This window comes from Emys orbicularis, chromosome 20 (genome assembly GCF_028017835.1).
Source record: "Emys orbicularis isolate rEmyOrb1 chromosome 20, rEmyOrb1.hap1, whole genome shotgun sequence".
NCBI lineage: Eukaryota > Metazoa > Chordata > Testudines > Emydidae > Emys > Emys orbicularis.
The window spans coordinates 17555831-17581137 of record NC_088702.1 but is presented as its reverse complement, the minus strand read 5'-3'; the positions used below and the strand labels follow the sequence as shown (position 1 = coordinate 17581137).

Genomic DNA, 25307 nt, shown 5'->3' with positions numbered 1-25307 from the left:
CAGGAGGGTTGGCAACCCTACTCTCTCCAGGTACCCTGCCAAACCCCCTGCCCCCCTTTGGAGAGATCAAGGAACAGGCCCCCCTGGCTTCCCCCAGAAACACTCCCCCCAGGGCTGGGGGCAGACGCCTCCCCACCAGGCCAAACCCACACCCGTCCGCAGTAGGCACTGAGCTTCCCCAGGCCGACAGTCACCCTCAGGCTTGGAGGGGAGCAGGGCAAATGGGCCAAATGCAAGCCACTGAAGATAGGGTCACTACTCATGCGTGTGAACTGCCTGCCCAGCACACACACAAACCTGCTGCTATCATTTTCCCATATTTTAATAAAAATACATCTGGAGAAAAAAAAAATCCACAAAGCAGAATAGAAATGAGTCCCGGGGGAGAGGGAGGGTGGGCAGCAAGACGACCCCACACCCAGGGAGCACTCCCATGCCCAATGCCAGCAGACGATAGAATCCGGCCTGCTGGCCCAGTAACAAGGAGCTCCAAGGAGATGCTACTTCTTCTGTTTGGGGGCAGGTCTGGAATAGAAAGACAAGGGTTAGATCCATGCGCCGAACAGAGCAGTCTCCCAGCCCCACAGGGCAAGCATTTACCCACCGCACCTGCATGCACGTTCCTACTGGGGGTACATGGACACCCCCAATCCCTCTGCTGGGCAAACCCAGTCATTCTCTCCTCCCCAACCCCACCTCTCACATCGGTGCAGCCGTACCTGTAAATCCCCACCACCACAGCATGGTCTCGCTCGTAGGGCTCCAGCGTCAGCTGCTCCTGGGGTTTCATGTTCTCCTGCTGCATCTTCTTCACCTCGGAGGCGAAGACGGCCTCAGGCGCCGCTGTGGAATCGATGCAGTTGGCCTGGAAGGAAGCCGTGAGCAGCTAAGCAGCTTTCCCCCGCTCTACGAGCGATCCTGTCACTGGGTATCCCCTCCCAATGCCGAAAGCTGCTTCCCTGCCAGCCCTGAACCTGCCCCACAGCTGAGCCCCCTCCTTCAGGGACACAGAGGGTCCTCCAGTTGAGGGCTTGGAGGGACCAGCTCTGGCCCAGGAGATCCAGCAGACCTCCACAAGAGACAACATCTGCACATGGTGCCTGCAAGCCCAGGGGATCCAGCTTGGGCCAGAGGAGACAGCCTACGCCCCCCTCCCCCCGCCTCCCCCCCAAAAGACACCACAATGTACAGGGACTGCAGCCCAGGGGATCCAGCATGGGCCAGAGGAGATGGCCCACAGGACCCCAAAAATAGATCCCAATGCACAGGACTGCAGCGCAGGGGAGCTACTCTATCCTTGTGCAGCACCTTGCGCACCAAACCCCCCTGATCCTTGGGGACTACTGGAATAACCAGGAACAAGTGACCAGGAGGCTCCCCACTGAGCCCAAACATTAGACAGCCCACGGGTCCCACCCCTGGGGCACTGGGAGGGGCAGAAGCCAGGCCCTGCTGCCGTTACCTTGATGGAGATGACGAAGTGCCCTCCGTTCTTCAGGAAGTTGTGAGCGTTTAGGGCCACAATGCGCGACTGGTCAGGCTGGGCCACGTCAGCGAAGATCACGTCCACCATCCCTGCAGGGAGAAGAGGGTGGTTTAGATGCCTGCCTCTGCCATCCCCATCCCCTCAACGCCCCGCAATCCAGCCCGAGCGCAGGGGGCCTCCAGCCTGCTGCTCGGAAGACACCCAAGACAGCAGCTGGGGAGAGGGAACCCCAATGTCCCCTGGTGCAAGTGGGGAGCATCAGCCCAGGCTCTGTGCATGGCGGAAAACCTCTCTTGGTAGCTCCCCCCACAGCTGGGGAAACCGTTCTGTGGGGGTTACAGGACCCTGGGCATGATGGGAGGGACCTCACTCTGTAGCCCCCCCCCCCTGCTGAGAAAGCCATTTCTATCAGCGGAGGTGGGGAGTTACTGGATCCTGGGCATAGCGGGGGATCCTCGCTCTGTAGCCTGTCCCCCCCACAGCACTCACCGATCAGCATGCGGTACTTGTGCGGGTGCCGTGCGTCCTCAATGACGGGGATGATGTTGGTGCGTTTCTTCGCCACGTTGATGAGGTCACGGCCCGAGCGATGGGAGAACTCCACAGCGTAGACCAGACCTTCCTGGGTGCGGCACAGAGCCGAGGTCAGCCATCTCCACCCCCCCCAAGAGCAGAGCAGCCTCTCTTCTCCCTGCCACCCCACCCCGACACTGCAAGGCAACCAGGCACTGTCCTCTTTCAGCACAGCTGAGTCAGACCCTCTAGATCTCCTCCTCCCCGCCTCCCACCCCGTTACAGACCCAGGCCCAGCAGTGGCTCTGGAGGGAAAGGCTCCTTACCGGCCCCACAATATCAGAGACGTGCGAGACCGTGGTCCCGGAGGCAGCTCCCAGGTACAGGACCTTGGCTCCCGGCTTGATGTGGATTTGATCGATGCCGCCCAGGATGGCTGCCGCCAGCTTGGAGCGGAAGGGGTTCCAGGCGCGGTACTCCACCTTCAGCTCAGCATCCTGTGGAGAGAGCAGTGGGGTCAGAGATGAGCTGCTCAGCTCCCCGGGGGGCTTCCAGCTGGCTGTAAGCATGCTCAATAGCGGCATACTCCCCCACCCCTCAACGCCCTCCCTGCTGTGACAGCACCAGCTCCAGTAACACTGGAGCTGCCCAGGCAGGCTGGCACCATCCCACTCCCGAGTCCTGGCACAGGCAGTGCTCCCCTGAACCTCCCCCCAACCACCACCTAGCAAGGCCACCTACCTCCACTGAGATCCTCTTCTCCCCATACACAGACTCGCCAGGCACCAGATTCTTTGTCACCAGCGCATCCTCCTTCCCCCTGCAGATGAAGACGCCTGGGGTGGAGGGAAAGAGATGGGAAGCCATCAGAACAGGAGAAGCCCCCTCTCCGAGCTGGGGAGAGCAGGGGGAACACGCCCAGCTACGGGAAGTAGTCGAACACTCCTGAGAATCATGAGGGGATCTCAGCTGGGCAACCAAGCCGTGGCTCAGCTGTGCAACCTCCCAATAGCAGTATCAGAAACACTGCACCGTGCTCAGCCCCAGCTGTGCCCCGATCAAGCACGGCCCACCATCTGGTCATGAACCCCAGCGCCACCCTGCTCCCATTTGGACAGACCACCTTGGCCACACGGCCCCCACTGTTCCAGGAGGAAGAACTGGTGCATCTCATGCTGCTCCAGCACCCATGGCCTGGCTGGTTACCTTCATGCCTATGGGGTTCCACAGTCACCTTCTTGCCTCCTCTAAACCCTCCTCGGCCACCCCGACCTCCGCCTCCACGGCCGCCCCGGCCTGGCCCGCCTCTTCCTCGGAAACCACCGCTGCCACCTCCTCTTCCTCTGAAGCCTCCATCGCTTCCACCTGGAGATCTAAACCCACCACCTACAAGGGAGAGAGGAGATGGGAGTAACACGCATGTCCCCCTGTACCAGCGCCCCTGCCTTGTGTGGAAAGGGGAGGGGCACAGCAGCTGGACTCTTTGGGACAGGATGTGAAGGGGACCAATGTCCCTCTGAGATCGCACGGGGGGGGGAAATGACTCAGGCAGGGGTTTGGCCAGGGCATCCCGATAGAGCTGGGGCAGGATACACTCTGGCTCAGGGTGGACATTGACTGCATGGACAATGGCCACTGTGCGAAGACGGGCACAGTTCTCCCAGCATTCACTGGACAGGGAGACCCTGCAGACACGGCTGCAACAGTGGGTGCTGCACAGCCAGGCTGGGGCGTGGGGGGGGGAAAGAGAAGAGGGCGCTAGAAACAGCCAGGGTGAAGGACTGGTTCCCCGGTCAGGCACTCCTCCCTGACCACAAAGTTCCCCCAGACTTAGTGATGCCACTAGGGCACACAGGGCACATACCTCGGCCTCCCCGGAAGCCCCCTCGGCCTCCTCCACGGTCCCCGAATCCACCACGCCCCCCGCGGGGGCTGAAACCTGCAACCAGGACAGAGAGTTAGAGACGGCACCCCAACACTCCCCCCCAGCACCCCAACACGCCCCACACCCACACCTCCAAAACCAGGGGAGAGACAGAGATCGGCCTGCAGTCCAACACCGCTCCCCAACCATCACCGCTCTTCCCAGGGATACGCCCCCCGCAGTATCCCCCCTGGCCCCCCTCTCCGGCCCTTCCCAGGGACATGGGGCTCCCACCCCAACATCCCACCCACCTGATATTCCACATCCGCCCTGCCCCCCGGCATCTCTCCAGCACCCTCCGTCCGCGCCCCTCCCCTCGGAGACAGGATCCCCACGATACCCCCCAAACCCCATCTCCCAGAGACAGTGACCCCCTCAACCCCTCCCCCCCGGACACGCGTCCCCCCACGCCACGTGACTCCCCCCACTGACCGCCACCCTTCATCAGCCCCCCCCGACCGGCCCCCTCTGCGGGGACACGGAGACACACACACACCCCGGGCCACGGGCGCCCCCTCCCGCCCACGTGGGCCGCCCGCGCTCACCCGGCCTCATGCTGCTCCACTAGCGCCGCGAGCCACCACACTGCAAACAGAGCCACCCGCGCACGCGCAGCCCTGCTCCGGAAGAGCCCTCGCTGCGCATGCGCACAACAGCTTCGCTCACCCCGCCGGCAGGAGGCACCACGGGAAATGTAGTCTCCGCCGCCGGCGCATGCGCGCAGCCACCCCGACACGGATGCGTGTAGCAATCCCCGTGTCCTGCTTCAGGGCAGGGGCTGGGGGGGACGGACACCGCCCCTCCTCCCCCTCAGGGCTGATGAGGCCAGGTGGCTATAAGGGTAATGAGGACTGAGGTGCAGCCCCTGAGCTGCTGAGGTGGGGGGAGACCAAACACCGAGCAAGCTGGGGCAGTGCACCCTGCGGGATAATAGTGGAGTTAATGAATCTGTTAACCTGTGGAACTCCTTGCCACTGTAATTGTAGCACCTGTAGCTGAGGTCAAAAAAGGCCTGGATAAGTTCTTTGGCTATTAGCTGAGATGGCCAGGGATGCAACCCTGTGCTCCGGCCAACCCTAAACCTCTGACTGCCAGAAACAGGGAGGGAAGGAGGAGTGGATCACTCCAAAATTGCCCTGTGCTGTGCTCTGCCCCTGAAGCTGTGGTATGGCTGGGCCTCTGTCAAAGACAGGATATCGGGTTAGATGGACCCTTGGTTGAACCCAGTCTGGCAGCTCTTATGTTCTAATTAATCTATAAACCGCGGGATTTTGCCCCGCAGGAAAGTCAAATTGAAACAAATTTGAAACATGAAACAAATATGAAACAAAAATTTTGAAATTTCATGCTGGAAACAGTTCCCCCCCCAAAATTCAATATTTCCCATGAAAAAAATCTGACATGTCCCATGGAATTTTTTTTAATTTCTGCAAAACAAATATTCCAAACATTTTAATGCAATAAATTTCCCACAAAAGTAAAAGAAAATCAAAATTTCCTATGAAACATTCCAAATTTTCTCATGGAAAATTAATTTTTGAAAAAATCAAAATCTCCTGTGAAATAAAAACTCCAAAATTTCCCAAAGAAAAAAAATTGCCCCCCAAAATTCAAATTTACCCACTAAACAAAAATTCTGAAATTTTTCATAATTTTTTTTAATTAAAAATTTCCTGTAAAAAGAATTCTGAAATTTTCCCTGGAAAAATATCCCCCCAAAATTTCCAGCAAAACCAAAAGTCTGAAATCTCCCCCACAAAAAAAAATTCCCATGATTTCTTTTTAAATCACAATTTTCTGCTTAAAAAAAAAATCTGAAACTTCTCATGGAAAAAAATCAATTTTTTCCCAAATTTCCTGCAAAAAACTTCCAAAATTTCCCATGAAAAATATTCCCCCTAAAATTCAAAATTTCCAGTGAAACAAAAATTTCCCGTGAAAGGAAAATTTAAAAAAAAAAATCAATTTGGGACCTTTGAAACATTATTGTTTCGATAGTGTCACAATGCTTACACTCATTTCATTTCAACTTTTATATTAAAGTATTGCATAGAGATTGGAAGTAGATTTTTATCAGTGAATGTCTGTAAACATCAATTTCAGAAACAAACAGGAAAATATTTCCATCAATAATCATTGAAAATTTATAGAGAGGCAACGTAAGATAAACGCTGCTTGAGACCGTATTAGAGTTTGATTTAAAGCTGTTTACTTTGTGTATGTGATGTTGACAATTTTTATAAATCTTTAACTGTTTGAATCTCAATGTCTATTGTCATTAAATAATTATTGTCTGACATTTTCCCACCCCCGCATAATTTCCAACAACTGTGAAAATTTAAATCAACAAACATTTTAAAAATGCTCCCCCATGCTCCCCTCCCACCCCCATTCATAGGTGCCGACTCCGTGGGTGCTCCGGGGCTGGAGCACCCACGGGGAAAAATTGGTGGGTGCCCTGCACCCACCGGCAGCGCCCCGCCCCAGCTCTGCTCCGCCTCTGCCTCCTCCCCTTAGCTCCCAGCTGGGAGAGGGGGAGGGGGAGGGGGAGGGGGAACACGGCGGGCTGGGGGAAGAGGCGAGGCCGGGGCAGAGATTTGGGGAAGGGGTCCAATAGGGCAGGGAGAGGGCAGAGTTGGGTCGGAGACTTTGGGGAAGGGGTTGGAATGGGGGCGGGGTGGACAATGCACCAACCTTTGTAACCTGAGCTGAGCTTTCCCAAGCACTTCAAGACAAATACACTGTTTTACGTAAAATATAAAACAGGGGCAGGGGTGGAGTCGGGGGGGGCTAGGGGTAGGGGGGTTGAGCACCCACCGGCGCCAGGAAAAGTTGGTGCCTATGCCCCCCATTCTCCTCCTACCAGACTTGGGGACTGAGCTCAGGCCTTCTGGCCAGTGAGGAGGGGAGTCTCGGGGCTTCAGTCCTGCAAGGTACATCTGCCGGGCTCAGGGCTTCAGCAGGAGCAGGGCTAGAGCCCCGAACCCTGGCAGGCACCTCCCGTGGGGCTGGTGCCCCGAGACCCCCCTTCCCACTGCAGGGCACAAACCTCGAGCTCCAGCAGGCATGCCCCACAGGGCTGAAGCCCCGAGACCTCTCTCCCCCCAGGGCAAACATTCCCAGTCCTACCAGCCCACTGCAGGGCTGAAGCCCCATTACCCCAGAAGGCACGCCCCGGCTCTCATTCCTGTGCAGCTCGTAGGGTCAGTAAGTGTGGCCACCCCTTCTTAATAATGATACGGGCCTCCTTTTTAAAGCACTTGGAGATCTAGTTCCTCTCCCCAAAGCACAAAGGCAGCTGGTGCCCCGTGTGCTGATTGTCAATAAAACGCCATATCAGGTCATGTCACCCCCTAGTGGCCGCAGACATTGTTAATGCCCAGGGTATGACACACTGTACCTCAAAGTAGCACCCTGGAACCTCCATATTCACCATTCCTCTATGGCTGTCATATTTCATACAAAGCATGCTGTGTGAGATATATGAAAGGTCCTGATCTGCTGAAACCTGCTGCTCTGTCCAAATATGTGTATCGTTAGTATGTATGAAGTTACAAGATTTTGCTGTATGGCTGTTAGTGAAATATGTTGTAAATTTGAGAATCTCTACTAAAAGGGTAGTGACCTCTGCCCAGGAGGGTGTTAATCGACCATTAATCAGCAGGGGAGTTGTAATCAAAGGCTGGGAGCTGGGGTACTTGGCTGGTGCCTTTCTCTGTGTGATTTGTGAGTGGCTCTGGGAGCATTCATGCAATCTAGCTGGGTGTGGGGCTCCACATGTGGTTGTGCCGAGTGATCACAGCACCTGGAGGGATTTGCTACTTGTCACTAGCAAAGCATTGTGAGAGACAGCCCAGGCTGGAGAGTTAAGGGGGCACAGCGGTACCCTATTTCCAAGTTGCACCTCAGGGATCCTGTCACACAGGGTTAGTGGTAGCTCTTGTGCTGAGGGCCTCACCCTCCCTGATTGAACTATCTCCAGACTGATTCTCACCTGCATATTTATACCTGCCTCTAGGTTTACAGAGGGAAACATGAACATGGCTGATGTGGCTGGATTTATGCACCATGTGGCTTCTTTGCAGACTGTCGCGTGAACTGGGCTTTGTGAAATTGCATCTTCAGCGCCTTCCCTGTACCCAGCTAGCCAGCCTCTCCAGCATGCCCTGGCAAAATGGCCCCAGATTCAGACCCCGTGCTCCATCCCTGCCCTTGAGCTACGTATCACAATTTCAGGTTCATCTGTCTCTGCATGGGGATTTTGAAAAAATTAACTCTAAAGATCAGAGGGGTAGCCGTGTTAGTCTGGATCTGTAAAAAGCAACAGAGGGTCCTGTGGCACCTTAAAGACTAACAGATGTTTTGGAGCATAAGCTTTCGTGGGTGAATGCCCACTTCATCAGATGAATGTAGTGGAAATTTCCAGAGGCAGGTATAAATATGCAGGCCAGAATCAGTCTAGAGATAACGAGGTTAGTTCAATCAGGGAGGATGAGGCCCTCTTCTAGCAGTTGAGGTGTGAACACCAAGGGAGGAGAAACTGCTCTTGTAGTTGGCTAGCCATTCACCGTCTTTGTTTAATCCTGAGCTGATGGTGTCAAATTTGCAAATGAACCGAAGCTCAGCAGTTTCTCTTTGGAGTCTGGTCCTGAAGTTTTTTTGCTGCAGGATGGCTACCTTTAAATCTGCTACTGTATGTCCAGGCAGGTTGAAGTGTTCTCCTATTGTATATTGCCATTCCTAATATCTGACTTGTGTCTGTTTATCCTTTTACGTAGGGACTGTCCAGTTTGGCCGATGTATGCTCCAATACGTCTGTCAGTCTACAAGGTGCCACAGGACCAGGGCCGGCTCCAGGGTTTTGGCCGCCCCAAGCAGCCAAAAAAAAAAAAAAAAAAAAAAAAAAAGCCGCGATCGCGATCTGCGGCGGCAATTCGGCTGGAGGTCCTTCGCTCCGAAGCAGAGTGAGGGACCGTCCGCCAAATTGCCGCCGAATACCTGGACGTGCCGCCCCTCTCCGGAGCGGCCGCCCCAAGCACCTGCTTGACAAGCTGGTGCCTGGAGCCGGCCCTGCACAGGACTCTTTGTCACTTCAATGGGGAAGCTGTGCATTATCTATCCAGCACCATTCCTAAGGCAAGCAAAGAATAAATAACAAGAGTCAGAACCAGGAGCCCACGCAGGCCCCCAGCTGAATAGATGGGCACGAGGTCTCTAACCCAGAACCCCAGAGATCAGTGGGTCTCCAATGGGTTTGCCTCCCTCCTGGGTAATTTGTAGTCCAGCACAGTCCAGCTTTGCATGCTCATCAATCTGTCCGGTGGGGCTCATATCCCAGGGACTTTGACAGTCATCGGGGCAGGCGAGAATGATGGACTCACCTGCCATACAACAGCATCACGGCAATGGGGCTGATCCAGACACACAGGAAAGGGATCTGGCTCCGACTGAGCCCCAGAGAAGAAAAGGAGCCAGAGGATATGTCCACACTGCAATGTGAGCCCGGGGCTTGAACTCAGAACATAAGAACGGCCAGACTGGGTCAGACCAAAGGTCCATCCAGCCCAGTGTCCTGTCTTCCAACTGTGGCCAATACTAGGTGCCCCAAAGGGAATGAACAGAACAGGGAATCATCAAGTGATCCAACCCCGGTTGCCCATTCCCAGTTTCTGGCAAACAGAGGCTAGGGACACCATCCCTGCCCATCCTGGCTAATAGCCATTGATGGACCTATCCTCCATGAACTTATTTAGTTCTTTTCTGAACCGTGTTATATCTTGGCCTTCACAACATCCTCTGGCAAGGAGTTCCACAGGTTGACTGTGCGTTGTGTGAAGAAATACTTCCTTTTCTTTGTTTTAAACCTGCTCCCTATTAATTTCATTTGGTGACCCCTAGTTCTTGCGTTATGAGCATGGGCAGCACGTGACTCCTCCATTCGGGGAGGCTGGGCACGCCCGGGCCGTGGCCCCACCCCAAGGCCCATCCCTGCTCAGTCTCCTTTGCTGAAAGGCCCGTCAATGCTCCGCCCCCGGCCCCGCTCCCCCACCACTACTCATGCCTCTTCGCCCCCTCACCCAGACACACACCTCCCGCCCGCCCACTGGCTCACCGCTCGCATGCACGCACCTCTTCACCCCCTCCCCCGGCCCCCCTGCCTGCTAGCTCCACCCACTGGCTAACCAGCCGGCCAGTTGATCATTGCTCGCGCCTGCCTCTTCACCCCTCCCTCAAGGCCCCCATGTGGGTGGAGTGGGGCAGGAAGAGGCTGAGGGAAGTTGGGGCCTCGGACAAGCACGCGCGGGGCCTTGGGGCGGGGCACCCGCTTTTTCAGCAGCAGTGCTCTCCAAAGGTGGTGGGCCCGCTGTCTGGGGAGGTTTAGCCTCCCCGGCCTCTTCTACCCGCGGCCTCTCTGGTTCTGAGGAGTCAATAACACTTCTCTATTTACTTTCTCCACACCAGTCATGATTTTATTTTTATAGACCTCTATATCCCCCCTTAATTGGCTCTTCTCCAAGCTGAAAAGCCCAGTTGTTTTAATCTCACCTCATACGGAAGCTGTTCCGTATCCCTAATCATTTTTGTTACCCTTCTCTGTACTTTTCAAATTCTACTATATATTTTTTTCAAGTGGGGCGACCAGAACTGCACGCAGGATTCAAGGTGTGGGCGTACCGTGGATTTATATAGTGGCATTAAGATATTTTCTGTCTTCTTCGCTCTCCCGTTCCTAATGGTCCCTAGCATTCTGTTCACTTTTTTGACTGATGCTGCACATTGAGTTAGAGTTGCCAACTTTCTGATTGCACAAAACTGAACACCATTGCCCCGCCGCTTCCCCACCCCTTCCCTGAGGCCCCGCCCCTGCCCACCCCCTGCTCACTCCATCCCCCCTCCCTCCATCGCTCGCTCTCCCCCACCTTCACTCACTCACTCATTTTCACTGGGCTGAGGCAGGGGGTTGGGGTGTGGGAGGGGTGAGAGCTCCAGCTGGGGGTGAGGGCTTTGGGGTGGGGGCAGGGATGAGGGGTTTGAGGTACAGGAGGGGGCTCCAGAATGGGGCCATGAGGTTCGGAGTGGGGGAGGGGGCTCAGGGCTGGGACAGGCGGTTGTGGTGTGGGAGGGGGCATGGGGTGCAGGCTCTTGGAGGCAGTTTGGGTGCAGGAGAGGACTCAGGGCTGGGGCAGTGCTCAGAGCCCCCGTGGCCGCCCCGAGCTGGAGGGACATACCAGCTGCTTCCCGGGAGTTGTGCAGAGACGGGTAGGAAGCCTGCCTGCCCTACACCAACCGGACTTTTAACGGCCCGGTCAGCGGTGCTGAGCAGAGCCGCCAGGGTCCCTTTTCGACCAGGTGTTCCAGTTGAAAACCGCTCACGTGGCAACCGTACATTGAGTGGATGTTTTCAGAGAACTGTCCACAATGACTCCAAGATCTCGTTCTTGAGTGGTGACAGCTAATTTAGACCCCATCGTTTGATATGTACGGTTGGGATTATGTTTTCCAATGTGCATTACTTTCCACTTTTCAACATTTAATTTCATCTGCCATTTTGTTGCCCAGTCACCCAGTTTTGTGAGATTTCTTTGTACTACACACAAATCACACTAACCCAGGACTCAGACCAGCATCCCACAGGGGTGGAGGGTCCGAGCCTGGGTCGAGCTGGGCCCTGGGGTTCAAACCCTATTGCTCTGCAGTGTAGACCCAGCCCTACCGGCCTCTTCCTCTGGGAGTCCGCCAAAAGTATCCCACAGGCTGACTTTTTTTGTCCTCCGGGCAGTCAAGTTTGGTCAACAGTTCAAGTTTTACTACATGTTACCATGAATAAAGGGATAGAGCCAGAGGTGCCAACTCCATGGGTGATCCGGGCCTGGAGCACCCATGGGAAAAAAACAGTGGGTGCTCAGCACCCACCGGCAGCCCCACTGATCAGCTCCTCTCCCTCCCCCCCAGCCCTCCTGCCCGCCGGTGATCAGCTGTTTAGCGGCATGCAGGAGGCGCTGGGGAGGAGCAAGGGTGGGGTGTGCTCGGAGAGGGGCGGAATGGGGTTGGGAAGAGGTGGGGCAGGACCTTGGGGGATGGGGTGGAGTGGGGGCAGGGCTTGGGGCAGAGTGGGGGTCAAGCCCCCCCCCGGGAAAGTGGAATGTTGGCACGTAGCCATGTTTTGGAGGAGGGGTAGGAGGCCTGGAATAGGGTGGTTGGACTCCGGATAACGTAATGCTGGCACCCCAGGTTGGGACCCAGTTTCCAACAGTTCCTAACATGGGTTTGCAAACGAGTGCAGACGCTCAAGCTTCAGGTTAACAAACCCAGGGTCTGCTCACTCGAGTTCTAGGAGCCCCAGCTTATGGTGCAGTGTAGACGGGGCCAGGGCGTCACTCCCATCTCTGCCCAGGAGGAACAGAAGTCAGATTTCATGCTGCGGTGCAAAGCACTTGCCTAATGAGCGGCGACACCCCATGTGAGCAATCGGCTGCAGTACGGCCGAATTCAGCTAGGAAGCGATGGTGAGACGGGTACCCCGGCCCAGGAGGCGGCCCCCTGCCAATGTGCATCACCGTGCCCAGGTGTCTGTCCTGCTCGGAACTGGGCTGAGAATGAACAAGCTCATCCTACTGAAGAGAGGATGGCTTTGGTCCGCACTGCCCTGGTCCGGTGTCTAGGGGAGAGGCTCCAGACACTGTTACCAGTAACCAGCCCCCCGCCCATTATAGTCTGTCCTCCCCCTGCCGCTAAGCACATCTGTGATCAATGAAGGCGGGAGGGGGTGGGGAGCTCCCTTTTATGGACACCCAGCCAGCCAGTTAGCTATAAAATGCCTATTAGTAGCTGTTCTCTACTTGCTTTACCTGTAAAGGGTTAAAAAGTCCATAGGTAAAAGGAAGGAAGGGAGTGAGCACCTGACCAAAAGAGCCAATGGGAAGGCTAGAAGTTTTTAAAATTTGGAAAAAGCTTCCCTTTGTCTGTGTGTGGTGTTCTCCTGGAGAGGAGGGACAGAGCAGCGATGCTGTAAAAAGCTTTGAGCCAGGTATGAAAATCTCCAGATCATACCTAGAAACTACTCATTGAAACCCCAGATACGTCAGTAGATCAGGAAATGTCTAAACGCAATTAGGTTGATCTCTTTTGATTTCTTTATGGCTCGTGAACTCCTCTGTGCTAATCCCAAATGCTTCTGTTTTGTTTGTAACCATTAAGCTGGACTTCAAGAAAACCATTCTCGATGCTTAATTATTATATTTGCTCTTTTTAAATCTAGCAAAAGCCTAAGTTCCAGATGTATTTTCTTTTCTTTCTTTTTTTTTTTTGAATAAAATTTACCTTTTTGAAGAATAGGATTGGGTTTTTGTGTCCTAAGAGGTTTTTGCACATGTTGTTTAATTTAGGGTTGCCATATTTAAACAGTGAAAAAAGAGGACACTACACAGGTGCCCCGGCCCCGCCCCAACTCCGCCCCTTCCCCGCCCCCAGCACAACTCCGCCCCTTCCCCACCCCCATTCCAACCCCTTCCCCAAAGTCCCCGCCCCAACTCCGCCCCCTCCCCTGAGCACCCCGCATTCCCCCTCCTCCCTCCTGCCCCCTGGGCTCCGGCGGCTGCTGCGCTGGGGAAGTTGCTTCGGCCCCCGCCGCGGTGGAGAGTGGCGGGAGCCGGGAAAGTTGGAGCCCAGGGAGGAGGCGGCTGTGCGCTCGGATGCCACCGCCGCCTCTTTGCCCCGGCAGATCGGGGGAGTTGTTAGTTTTGGCTTTGCTGCAGCCACTCGCACTCGGGGTCCTCTTACCATGCCTCCCTATTTTCCCGGACATGTTCGGCTTTTTGGAAATTCCTCCCGGACAGGGATTTGAGGACCAAAAAGCCGGACATGTCTGGGAAAATCCGGACGTATGGTAACCCTCTTTAATTAGCTGGTGGCAACAGCTGATTTCATCTGTTTTCTTTTTCAGCTCTTCCCCAGAGGGGGGGTCAAAGGGCTTGAGGGCACCCCACAGGGAGGAATTCCCAAGTGCGCCTTCCTGGGTTCTCAAAGGGGATTTTTGAACTTGGGTGGTGGCAGCATCTACCCATCCAAGGTCAGAGAGAAGCTGTAACCTTGGGAGTTTAATACAAGCCTGGAATGGCCAGTGTTAATTTTTAGAATCCTTGCGGGCCCCCACCTTGTGCACTCAAAGTGCCAGAGTGGGGAATCAGCCTTGAGAACGTCCCAGTACAGAGGGAGACTGGGACAACTTAACTCCATCCCCCCCGTGACTCCCCACTGGCTGAGGGCTATTCCCCACAGCCCCTTGTCCCTCATTTGCCTGGTTCTGGAACCATTCTAGCCCATTGTCCAAGGGTCTCCCGCCCAGACCCCATCACCAGGCACACCGTGAGGTTGGCGCCGTGCCCCTGATCTTGGCCAAGGGCACCTGCTTAAAGAGTTCCATCTCCCAGCCGCCACCATGCTTGGGTGGAGACTGGTGTCTCCCGACCGGAGACCTTAGCTTTGCCATCCTGCTGCACCTCAATGTGTCTTCCCCGTTCCCCAGCCCACCTGCTGCGCCAGTGGTCACCCCTTCTCCAGCAGCTCCAGCACCAGGCGTCCCTGCCCAGCCTTCACACAGCAATGGCCGCTTGTCCTTTGGGTAAAAGCATTACAGAGAAACCACTGAAATCCGACAGACGTTCCCGTCCACATGCAACAAGCTGACCAGCGCCTGCTCAGGGTCTTAGGTGGCTTCAGGAAGCCAAAGTCTTTCCAACTCTATCTCTGGGTGGACCCTGCCCCATGAATCTTTTGGGGCCTTAAATACAGGTCAGGCCACTCAGGCTCCTTCCCCACCACCGAGCTTTTAGTGCCTTCTTCCAGCTGGGCTACCACCTGGAGCGCTGGTCACTTGAATTTACAGCCCCCCAGGAAGGGAGTCACTGACCCACTCCTGGAATACAGGCTATTCTGGTACTTCCAGGAACAGCATGAGCTTGCCCACTGCCGGCGTGGCCATCTCCCCCGCCCCCTCCCCCCCCAGCAGCATGACCCCCACCCCTCACCTGAATGACCCTGCCTGCTGCTGGTGTGACCCTGCCCCCTCACCTGAATGACCCTGCCCACAACGGCATGACCCCTGCCTGCACCTGAATGACCCCTCCCCTGCCAGTGTGACCCTGCCCCTCATAGGCATGACCCCTCCCCTGCTCCTATTGGCATGACCCTCCCATGCCAACATGACCCCACCCACCACTGGCATGACCCCACCCCTCACCTGAATAGCCATTGATGGACCCATCCTCCAGGAATTTATCTGAGTTCTTTTTTTAACCCAATTATAGTTTTGGCCTTCACAACATCCCCACCCCTGCCGACAAGTTCCACAGGTTGACTGAGTGTTGTGTGAAGACATACTTCCTTATGTTTGTTTTAAACCTGCTGCCTATTAATTTCATCGGGTGACCCCGGGTTCTTGTGTTATGAGAAGGAGTAAATAACACTTTCTTATTTACTTTCTCCACACCAGACATGCTTTGTAGACCTCTGTCAGATCCTCCCTTAGGCGTCTCTTTTCCAAGCTGAACAATCCCAGGCTTTTGAACCTCTCCTCCTACAGGAGCTGTGCCTTACTTTGAATCTGTGAGTTCCTCTTTATTAAATAAACTTTTGTTTATTTTTACCCCGGGTGGATCTGGGGTGCAAACGGTATGGGCCAGAGTGAAGTGATAGTGGGGGGCTGATTCCACCCCTCTGGGGGTGACAACCAAGGGGAAAAGTCCGACCGGCTGGTAGTTGAGAACTCGGGATGGATGGATTCGGGGACACGCAGGACCAGAAGGGTAGTTGAGGTCATCCTGTAAGGGGTAGCCAGGCTGTCCGGAGCCAGGGTGAAATTGTTATGCTTGTGGGCGGGGTACTGGTGTCAGGGGAGCAGAGCATTAAGCCACCTAAAGTTACAAAGCGGGTGGCGAGAAACCCCGTTACTGGTGTGGGGGAATCCCCTAAACAGTGGACCTGAAGAAGAGCTCTGGGTACCTCCAAAGCGTGTCCCTGTCACCAGAAAAAGTTGGTTCAATAAAAGCTATTCCCTCAACCTCCTTGTCTCTCTAAGATCCTGGGACCAACACGGCTACAACAACACAAATTAGCAGCATCCCAGGTCAAAATATACATCTGTAAATATCCTGAAATCAAATTCTGATGCGTTCCCAAGCAGCATTTTTCTTCCTTAGCCTGTATGTCAATTTCTGTTATTATTAAGGCCCGACTTCATTCCCGAAATTACCGATGTCACAATATTAGGCTTCCACCACAATTGTGATGCTAATGAGCTGACTTTGCACGGTGCCCAATTTTGCAGACATTTTGAGTATGCAATTAGCACTGTCCCAACATTCAATGCCTGGACCATGTGGACAGCTAAAGTGACTGGACTCAATTCCTACAGCAGTTGTGTTAAGACTTTTAGTCTTCTGAATTTGATATTGTTTCAGGTACTTTTGTTTTAATGCGTGTAATTGTGAAGGAGCCCAGAGACTGCTGCCTGGGCTTTAAAGAAAACCTGTGGGTTCAGCTAGCCCCGCCCCGTTATACCTGCAGCCAATGCCAGGCGTGGAGCAGGGAGAAAAGAAGGGAGCCTGGCTCAGTCAGGGGTGGTGAAGAGGCAGGAACTCTTCCTTTGCCTGTCTCAAAGCAGTCACGGGAAATGAGTAGGTCTTCCCCCGCTAAGGGGAACGTACAGCTAAGCCCTGACTGCCGGGAAACTGGACTGCGCTGGGGCCATGCCCCAAACTTAAGGACTTGCATAGGGAGCAGCCTAGGAAAGCGTCCTGACCCCCATGGCTGGGGGAAAGATCTCCCACCACTTAGAGGTGTGAGCTGCTCAGGACCCTGGGCCAGGAACTGAGGGAAAAGGAGGGGTCAGGTCCCCGTCCTTCTGCCAGGTGAGGGTCAGGTGCTGGAGGTTCATCCTGAGCTGGGATGGGAAGAGGCAGCTCAGGGTGAGCCTCCCCCGCCCCCCCCCCCAACCAAGCAGTGATGGGTGACTTGGCTGTGATGAGTCCTGAAAGGGAAGCAAAGTCAGGGGCAGAGATCCTGCTGCCCAGCGACCCCAGAGAACCTGGCTGCAGCCCCAGCTCCAGAACCCCGGGGAAAGCTCAGAACAGAGATCCCGCTGCCCAGCGACCCCAGAGAACCTGGCTGCAGCCCCAGCTCCAGAACCCTGGGGAAAGCTCAGAACAGAGATCCCGCTGCCCAGCGACCCCAGAGAACCTGGCTGCAGCCCCAGCTCCAGAACCCCGGGAAAGCTCAGAACAGAGATCCCGCTGCCCAGCGACCCCAGAGATCCTGGCTGCAGCCCCAGCTCCAGAACCCCCGGGGAAAGCTCAGAACAGAGATCCTGCTGCCCAGCGACCCCAGAGAACCTGGCTGCAGCCCAGCTCCAGAACCCCGGGGAAAGCTCAGAACAGAGATCCTGCTGCCCAGCAACCGCAGAGAACCTGGCTGCAGCCCAGCTCCAGAACCCTGGGGAAAGCTCAGAACAGAGATCCCACTGCCCAGCAACCGCAGAGATCCTGGCTGCAGCCCCAGCTCCAGAACCCCCGGGGAAAGCTCAGAACAGAGATCCTGCTGCCCAGCGACCCCAGAGAACCTGGCTGCAGCCCCAGCTCCAGAACCCCGGGGAAAGCTCAGAACAGAGATCCCGCTGCCCAGCGACCCCAGAGAACCTGGCTGCAGCCCAGCTCCAGAACCCCGGGGAAAGCTCAGAACAGAGATCCCGCTGCCCAGCGACTGCAGAGAACCTGGCTGCAGCCCCAGCTCCAGAACCCCAGGGAAAGCTCAGAACAGAGATCCTGCTGCCCAGCGACCCCAGAGATCCTGGCTGCAGCCCAGCTCCAGAACCCCCAGGGAAGCTCACTGCCGACCGGGCTGCAGACTGTCCGGTTGGCAGGGCTGCCGCACTATGCAGCTGGGCTGGCAGGCTCCCTGCTAGCAGCCGCGTGGCTCCTGGGTTGGGAAGCAGATGGCATGTCCGGCTCTTAGCCTTAGGGGTGGCCAGATGTGCCCATATGCTGCCCTGTCCCCTGCCCGCAGGGGCAGCTCCCATTGGCTGGGTCAGGGCAGATCTAGCGCAACTTGTGAGCGCTCAGCAGACAGCTGTTGAGGAGTCATGGTGCGCCCCGCTCTCCTCATGCTCGTCCTGTGGCTGGGCTTGAGTTCCGGTGTAATGACACAAACGTCTCATTAGCCAGGAGGAAGCAGATCGATCAAAGGTGCAACTCTGGTCTCACCTTGGGCTCAGGGGTATGCGCTGTACCCCCAAACCTTACCTCCCTTTTCACGGATTCACACACAAAAAAGTGAAACAGCGCGCCTCAATCGTCCAATAGATCAATTTGGCACATTAGCCAGGAGGAAACAGATTGTGAGTGTTTTTGACCACAAACCCCATCCCTCCTGATTCACAACCCCATGGACCAGGCAAGTAGCAAGTAGCCCAGATGGTCACGTTGCGTGGCGGAAACTGCACCCAGTTGCAAAACGGGAGGGTTGCTATACGTGTCGTCACACCTGTACTGCGCCTGCTCCTGTGGTGAACCACGTGCAATCTGTTGCCCCATCGCTGGCACCCAGGAGTTACAGGTATGTGTATCCCTGTCTCTGAGTGCTGGGAATGGGGCTGCACCCCCATCTCCCATCACTGCATCCCTCCCTATCCCGCACCCCCATCCCCCTGCACCTCCATCTCCCTCACTGCATCCCTCCCCGTCCCAACCCCCCGTGCCCCCATCCCCCTGCACCTCCATCCCCATCACTGCATCCCTCCCTGTCCACCACCACCCCTTTCCCCCCCCCCTCCAACCCGCCCTCCTCCCTTCCCGGCTGGGTGATTTAGGCAGCCCATGGAAAAGTGTATGAAAAAGTGTCTGTGCAGACAAGTGTGTGCATGCATGCCTTGTATGTGTGGAAGAGACTGTGTCTTTGTGTAGGGAGGTGTGTGTATTGCTGCACGTGTGTATACCTGTGTGAATAAAATTTGCAGCCTAACCCTTTGACTTTTATTCCTTTTGCTGGCTTGCGCACAAAAAAATTGATGACATAAAATGCACTGTGTGAGTCCCTTTGTGCGTCAGCGTGTGTGACTGTCTGGCTGTGTGGAGTTGTGGACTTGTGTGTGTGTGTGTGTGTGTGTGTGAGAGAGAGACCTGCTGCAGGATACAAAATCCTGCAAAAGCATTTCCTACCAGTTAGCCCAGCAACACGCTGACACTTATACAAACACAGTGTGTCACACACACACACACACAGCAGGGCTCAGCCCCTCCAGCAGGGGGCAGCAGGGACACACACATCTCCCTAGCACCAGCTTGGATGAGTTCCCATCCCGACACGGCACGGTGCTGGTGCCCCCACACGGGGGTGGGCAGTGAAGGGAAGGCGCTGATGTGATGGATTTGGAAGGAAGCACTTCGGGATAATCAGTCAAGGCCCTTTGCCGAGCTGGGACACAGACACAGTTACCCCTGCACTACCCTGGGAGGGGAGTGGGGTCTAGCGGTCAGAGCGGGGTGGGGGCTGGGTGCCAGGACCCCTGGGTTCTATCCCTGGCTCTGGGAGCGGAGGGGGGGGCTAGAGGTTAGAGCAGGGGGACTGGGGACTGGGAGCCAAGCCAAGACTCCTGGGTTCCATAGTGGCAGCTGTTTTTTCCTGTGTCTCCCTCCCTAGAGATCCCAGCCCAGCCCCCTAGAGGAATCTGAGCAGGGTTGGGGGGCGGGGGGTGGGGTTTGCCCTGCCAGTTCAGAGTCATGATTCGATCCCCTCCCCCCCCCCCACGTCAGAAAGTAGGAGCCCCTCCCCACATGTGGAGGAAGCTAGTGAGTTTCTTGGGGGTCTCTGGCAGAGGTGACAGCACCCACCAGACACCCCCTCCTGGCTGCAAGGAGACCCCCCTGCACCCTCCTGGACAGCCCCCTGCTACGAGCGGCCCAGGGGCGCCCAGCCAGGGTCAGGAGGTGAGATGGGGCCGCAGTGGCAGGAATGGGGCAGAACTGGGGGCTGGCTACACGGGAAAACACCCACGGTGCTCTGTTAAATATTTCCAAGGTTATCGCTGAATACAGGTTTTGGGAATGACTTGAGGGAAATATTTTGTTTCCAAACAGACTCCATATACCAAACGATGGTGCTAATACGCTCCCCCTGCGCCCCTCCCCCATCACCCCAGTATTTGAGCATCTTCCTAATCCGCAGGGTAGTTCCCCTCCCAGGCTCGGGCGAGGGTGGGAAGCGCCGCCAGCCCCATTTCCCGGCCCGGAGAACTGAGGCCCAGAGAGACTGAGTGATGTGCCCGAGGGCACCCAGGAAGTCTGGGGCGGAGCAGGGGGGCTGGGCCCGGATTCTTTTTCTTAAGTTTCTGCCCTCCCGCCTCCCCGGTCTGGCCTGCTCCCGGGTCGCTGGGTGGTGCAGGGGCGGGGCCGAGGGGGGAGGGGCGGGGCCGAGGGGGGAGGGGCGGGCCGAGGGCGGGGCCTTGGAGGAAGAAGCGGCGCGGGGGCAGGGCCTCCGGGAGAAGGGCTGGTGCAGGGGCAGGGAGGGTCCTGGGGAGAAGGGGCGGTGCAGGGGCGGGCCCTAGAGGGGAGGGGCAATCCGGGAGCAGGGATTGGGGGAAGGGGCGAGTGAGGGCGGGGACGGAGTCTTGGGGGAAGGGCTGGTGTGGGGGCGGGGCCCTTTGGGAAGGGTCGGGGCAGGGCCAGGCTTTCAGGAAGAAGGGGAAGCACAAGGGCGGGAACTCGGGGGAAGAGGCGGTGCGGGGGCGGGGATTCGGGGGAAGAGGAGGTGTGAGGGCGGGGGATCGGGGAGAAAGTGAAGCGCAAGGGGGGGAATTCAGGAGAAGGGGCGGTGTGGGGGCGGGGCCTTAGAGGAATGGGCGGGGCTTAGGGGAGGGGTCAACGTGGGAGCGGGGATTGGGGAAGGCGTGAGGGCGGGGACTAGGAGGGAAGGGCGGTGCGAGGGCGGGGCATCGGGGAAGGGGCGATGCGGGGACGGGGATTAGGGGGAATGGGCGGAGCGAGGGCGGGGCCTGCAGGTGCAGGTGACGCGTAAGGGAGGGGGCTCGGAGGAAGGGGGGCGGCCACGTTCCGGCGCTGGTGCCCCCCCCACTTTTAGGGACCGGAAATTCCATCCCCCCTGCACCCCCCCCGCCCCCGGAAAACTCCCCTTGATACACAGCCCGGCTCTCGCTGCCCGGCTCCCTGCGCTGAGCGCAGCCGCTGGGGGGAGCGCAGGGCAGGGCCGGTGCGGGCCCGGGGGCTGGATCAGTGGCGGAGGGACGCGCCCCGACGGGCCGGTTCCGAGAGCGGGGCTCCGGCAGCACGTGGCACACAGCGTCTGTTGCAGGCAGGGCGAGTAGTGGACACCGAGGGAAGGCGTCACACGTCAGTGGGCGGGGTTATGCAGATCAGCGGTGTCTGGCAGCAACACAGACCAGCTGGCTGATCCCAAGGAAGCGGGCGGAGAGAATTCTCTGTGTGGGAGCAGAATTCGGTGTGGAGAGTTGGTGCTTTGAGTGAGTGTATCGGAGTCACTTCGGGGCAGCGATTGGCACGTAGCTAGGAAGGTTTGAAAGCAGGTCCTGGTGCCATAGAAAGCAATGGGAGCGCGAGGGGAGCGCGCTGTTCCAAAAAAAGGTATCGCTTCTCGGCTCATTGAGCTCTGGTCAAGTGTAGTATCTGTTCTTATCAGTTTAATATCTGATATGTTCTCGATGTGAGAACTTTATATTAAATGGATTTTTGGAACAGGGAGTTGGACTAGAAGCTTGCTTCTTCCACTCCATGCATCAACCTGGTATTGCAGTACTTCCAGGTACGGTGCGTCTCCCCCTGGGGAGAGCTTGCTGGTTTAAAAAATAGAAAAAAAAACTTGGTGTTGTATCAGTGCTTATAATGTTCAACTGTGTTTTTTTTCCTTTCTCTGCTTTTTTTTTTTCCTTTCATGGAGGTTTGCCCACTTTGGCAATTGCTTATTTCATTTATTTTTCTATTGTTGTTTCATAAAACTGTCATGAATATTTAAGTGGACAAGAATAAATTCTCTTCATATAGTCTGTATCTGCAAAAAGATAAAAAAAATTTCATATATTGTTACTTAGAATCATGGGTTGGAAGGGATCTGAGTAGGTCATCTAGTCTACCCCCCCCTGCATCGTTATTGGGAAGTCCTGACATCTTATAAATTACACAAATACTGCATTTGAAACTGCCTGCTTGTTTTAGAGAGATAACTAACTATCTACTACTCCCTGAGTAGAGAGACAAATACCATGGAACCCCATTTCTTAGGTTGGTTGTCTGTACTTTGACCCATCAACCTTTTATCCCCAATCAGGGATATCGCAGATTATGTATTCCTCATGCCACCTGATCTTAAACCAAACTTTGCACCCTTGATAATCTGTATGTTATTCCCTAATAACCAGAAACTTCTATGCTCAAGTGGTTATACACAACCACTCTATGAACTTCATACCCTCATATCTCAATGTCTGTACTTTGACCCATCAACCTTTTACCCCCAATCGGGGATATTGCAGATTATGTATTCCACGCGTTATGAAAGTGTGGGCTTTGGGTCAGTGTCTCTCAGCCGTAAAACAAGATCAAGCCCTTAGAAGAGGACTGTGAGTTAGCGCTGCAAATGTTGCCAGCGAAGGACTTCCCAATAACGATGGCTTGCACACTAAGAAATGGGGTTCCGTGGTGACCCTATTAAAAAGATGTGCCTCTTCCATTATGGGAACCATAATTCTGAATCAGTGCATCCCAAGCAACAATCCTTTGCAATTGTATTTGTCTCTCTACTCAAGGTAAGAAATTAGTTATCTCCCTAAAAGAAGCAGGCAGTTTCAAATGCAGTATTTGTGTAATTTGTATGCCTCAATAATGTTTTATGTATTATGTTGCTTATAAGACGTCAGGACTTCCCAATAACGATGCAGGGGGGTGGACTAGATGACCTCCTCAGGTCCCTTCCAACCCTGATATTCTATGATTCTAAGTAACACTGTATGAAGAGAATTTATTCTTGTCCAGTTAAATATTCATGATAGTTTTATGAAACAACAGTAGAAAAAAGATGAAAAAAGCAGCTGCCAAAGTGGGAAAACCTCCATTAACGGGGGGGGGGGGGAAACAGACAAAGGAATAGAAATCACATTTGAATGTTATGAGCACTGATACACCACAAAGTTTCTTTTCTATTTTTTGAACCAGCAAGCTCTCCCCAGGGGGAGGCGCACCGTACCTGGAAGTACTGCAATACCAGGTTGATGCATGGAGTGGAAGAAGCAAGCTTCTAGTCCAACTCCCTGTTCCAAAAATCCATTTAATATAAAGTTCTCACATCGAGAACGTATCCGATATTAAACTGATAAGAACAGATTTAAATTTTTATTATAGAATATTTAAAATAAACGGTACAAAAGATTTGAAGAGTCAGTTGTCAATCATTGGGGGAACATACAGAGTATGGGGGGGATGTTGTTATGTTGGGGTTGTGCAGCACACATAATACGTACAGGCTGTAATGTCTCCAATGGGGGGGTAGGCAGTGGGCGAGATCCAGACACAGGTGATAAGCGGTGAGGGTCAATCATCCACACGGGGGGTACAAAGAGCCGGGGGTATAAGTAGGTGGGCTGGGTAATGGTGATGGGGCGACCCTCACGTGGTGGGATTCAGCTGGTTGGGTAGGTTCGGGATTCAGGGGAAAAGGCCCAGCGGGGGGTGGGGGTAATAGGTCCCTTCCCCCTTGCGGGTGGGCGAGGTCTCCCCGGCTCACTCTTGGCATTGGCAGTGGCCGGTGAGGTTGGGTGGGGTCGGGGCTCAGGGGGTAAGGTCCCTTCCCCCTTGCAGGTGGGTGAGGTCTCCCTGGCTCGCTCTTGGCATTGTCGGCGGCCGGTGGGGTGAGGTGGGTTCGGGGCTCAGGGGGTAAGGCCCAGTGGGGCGGGGGGCATGACAGGTCCCTTGTGGGTGGGCGAGGTCTCCCCGGCTCGCTCTCGGTATTGGCGGCGGCCGGTGAGGTTGGGTGGGTTCGGGGTTCAGGGGAAAAGGCCCAGCAGGGTGTGGGGGGGTTACTAGGTTCCTGTCCCCTTGCCGGTGGGCGAGGTCTCTCCGGCTCACTCTTGGCATTGGCGGTGGCCGGTGAGGTTGGGTGGGGCTGGGGCTCAGGGGGTAAGGTCCCTTCCCCCTTGCAGGTGGGTGAGGTCTCCCTGGCTCGCTCTCGGTATTGGCGGCGGCTGGTGAGGTTGGGTGGGTTTGGGGTTCAGGGGATAAGGTCCAGCGGGGGGGGGGAGAGGATACGGGCCCCTTCTCCTTTGCAGGTGGGCGAGGTCTAATCGGCTCACTCTTGGTATTGGCGGTGGCCGGTGATGTGTTTGGGATGCCGGAGGCCTTTCTCCACCTGATCCGAGAGCTATACGAGGGCTGCAGCACCACCATCCGCTCGGTAGAAGGGGAGACCGCCGAGATACCGATCCACAGCGGCGTGAAGCAAGGCTGCCCCCTCAGCCCGATCGTCTTTAACCTCGCCATGGAGCCGCTCCTGCAGGCGATCTCCGACGGCCCCGACGGCTTCGACCTACACGGCGAGAGGGTGAGCGTCTTGGCCTACGCGGATGACCTGGTCCTGATCGCGGATGACCCCGAGAGGCTCCAGGGCATGCTCGACACCATCGGGAGAGCCGCGGACTGGACAGGACTCCGCTTCAATGCCAAGAAGTGCGCGTCCCTCCATGTTGACGGGAGCAAGAGGGACCCGGTACTGATGACGGAGTTCCTCATCCAGGGCGAGTCCGTCGTTCCCCTGGCGGAGAGGCAAGCGTACCAGCACCTCGGCACGCCGACAGGCTTCCGCGTCCGGCAGACCCCCGAGGACACCATCCGGGAGATCCTGCAGGACGCCACTAAGATCGACACATCCCTGCTGGCGCCGTGGCAGAAGATCAACGCCCTCAACACCTTCCTGATCCCCCGCATCGCCTTCGTCTTGAGAGGATCCGCCGTGGCAAAGGTGCCCCTCAACAAGGCGGACAGCACCATCCGGCGGCTGGTCAAGGAATGGCTGTCCCTGCCCCGGAGAGCCAGCAATGAGCTCATCTACATTAAGCACAGGCACGGTGGTGCCGGCGTCCCCCGTATGGGAGACCTATGTGACATCGCGGTCATCACGCACGCCTTCCGCCTCCTGACATGCCCGGACACCAAGGTGAAGAACGTCGCGACGACCGCCCTGCACGCCGCCACCGAGAAACGAATCGGCAGACCTCCCTCCGACCGAGATGTGGCCACCTTCCTGAGCGGCTCCCTGGACGGCGACTTCGCCCGGGACAGGGGCGACTTCGCTTCACTATGGTCCCGCGCCCGC

At 55.9% G+C, this 25307-nt stretch overlaps 1 protein-coding gene and 2 non-coding genes across 3 annotated transcripts; 1 reads left to right on the top strand and 2 right to left on the bottom strand.

The window, feature by feature from the left end:
- Positions 1-302: 302 nt before the first annotated feature.
- On the bottom strand, positions 303-4524 carry FBL (fibrillarin). Its single transcript, XM_065420257.1, has 9 exons — positions 4469-4524; positions 3864-3938; positions 3206-3385; positions 2741-2835; positions 2326-2496; positions 1976-2108; positions 1463-1575; positions 720-865; positions 303-525 (listed from the first exon to the last, which is right to left on the bottom strand). Exons 1-9 carry the CDS (start codon positions 4476-4478, stop codon positions 501-503), a joined length of 948 nt encoding a protein of 315 aa, XP_065276329.1. The 5' UTR covers positions 4479-4524; the 3' UTR covers positions 303-500.
- Positions 4525-21573: 17049 nt separating this feature from the next.
- On the top strand, positions 21574-21765 carry LOC135892866 (U2 spliceosomal RNA). Its single transcript, XR_010562319.1, has one exon. It is a non-coding gene; the product is annotated as a U2 spliceosomal RNA (small nuclear RNA).
- A 1405-nt stretch (positions 21766-23170) lies between these two features.
- Positions 23171-23356, bottom strand: LOC135892853 (U2 spliceosomal RNA). Its single transcript, XR_010562308.1, has one exon. It is a non-coding gene; the product is annotated as a U2 spliceosomal RNA (small nuclear RNA).
- Positions 23357-25307: the final 1951 nt, after the last annotated feature.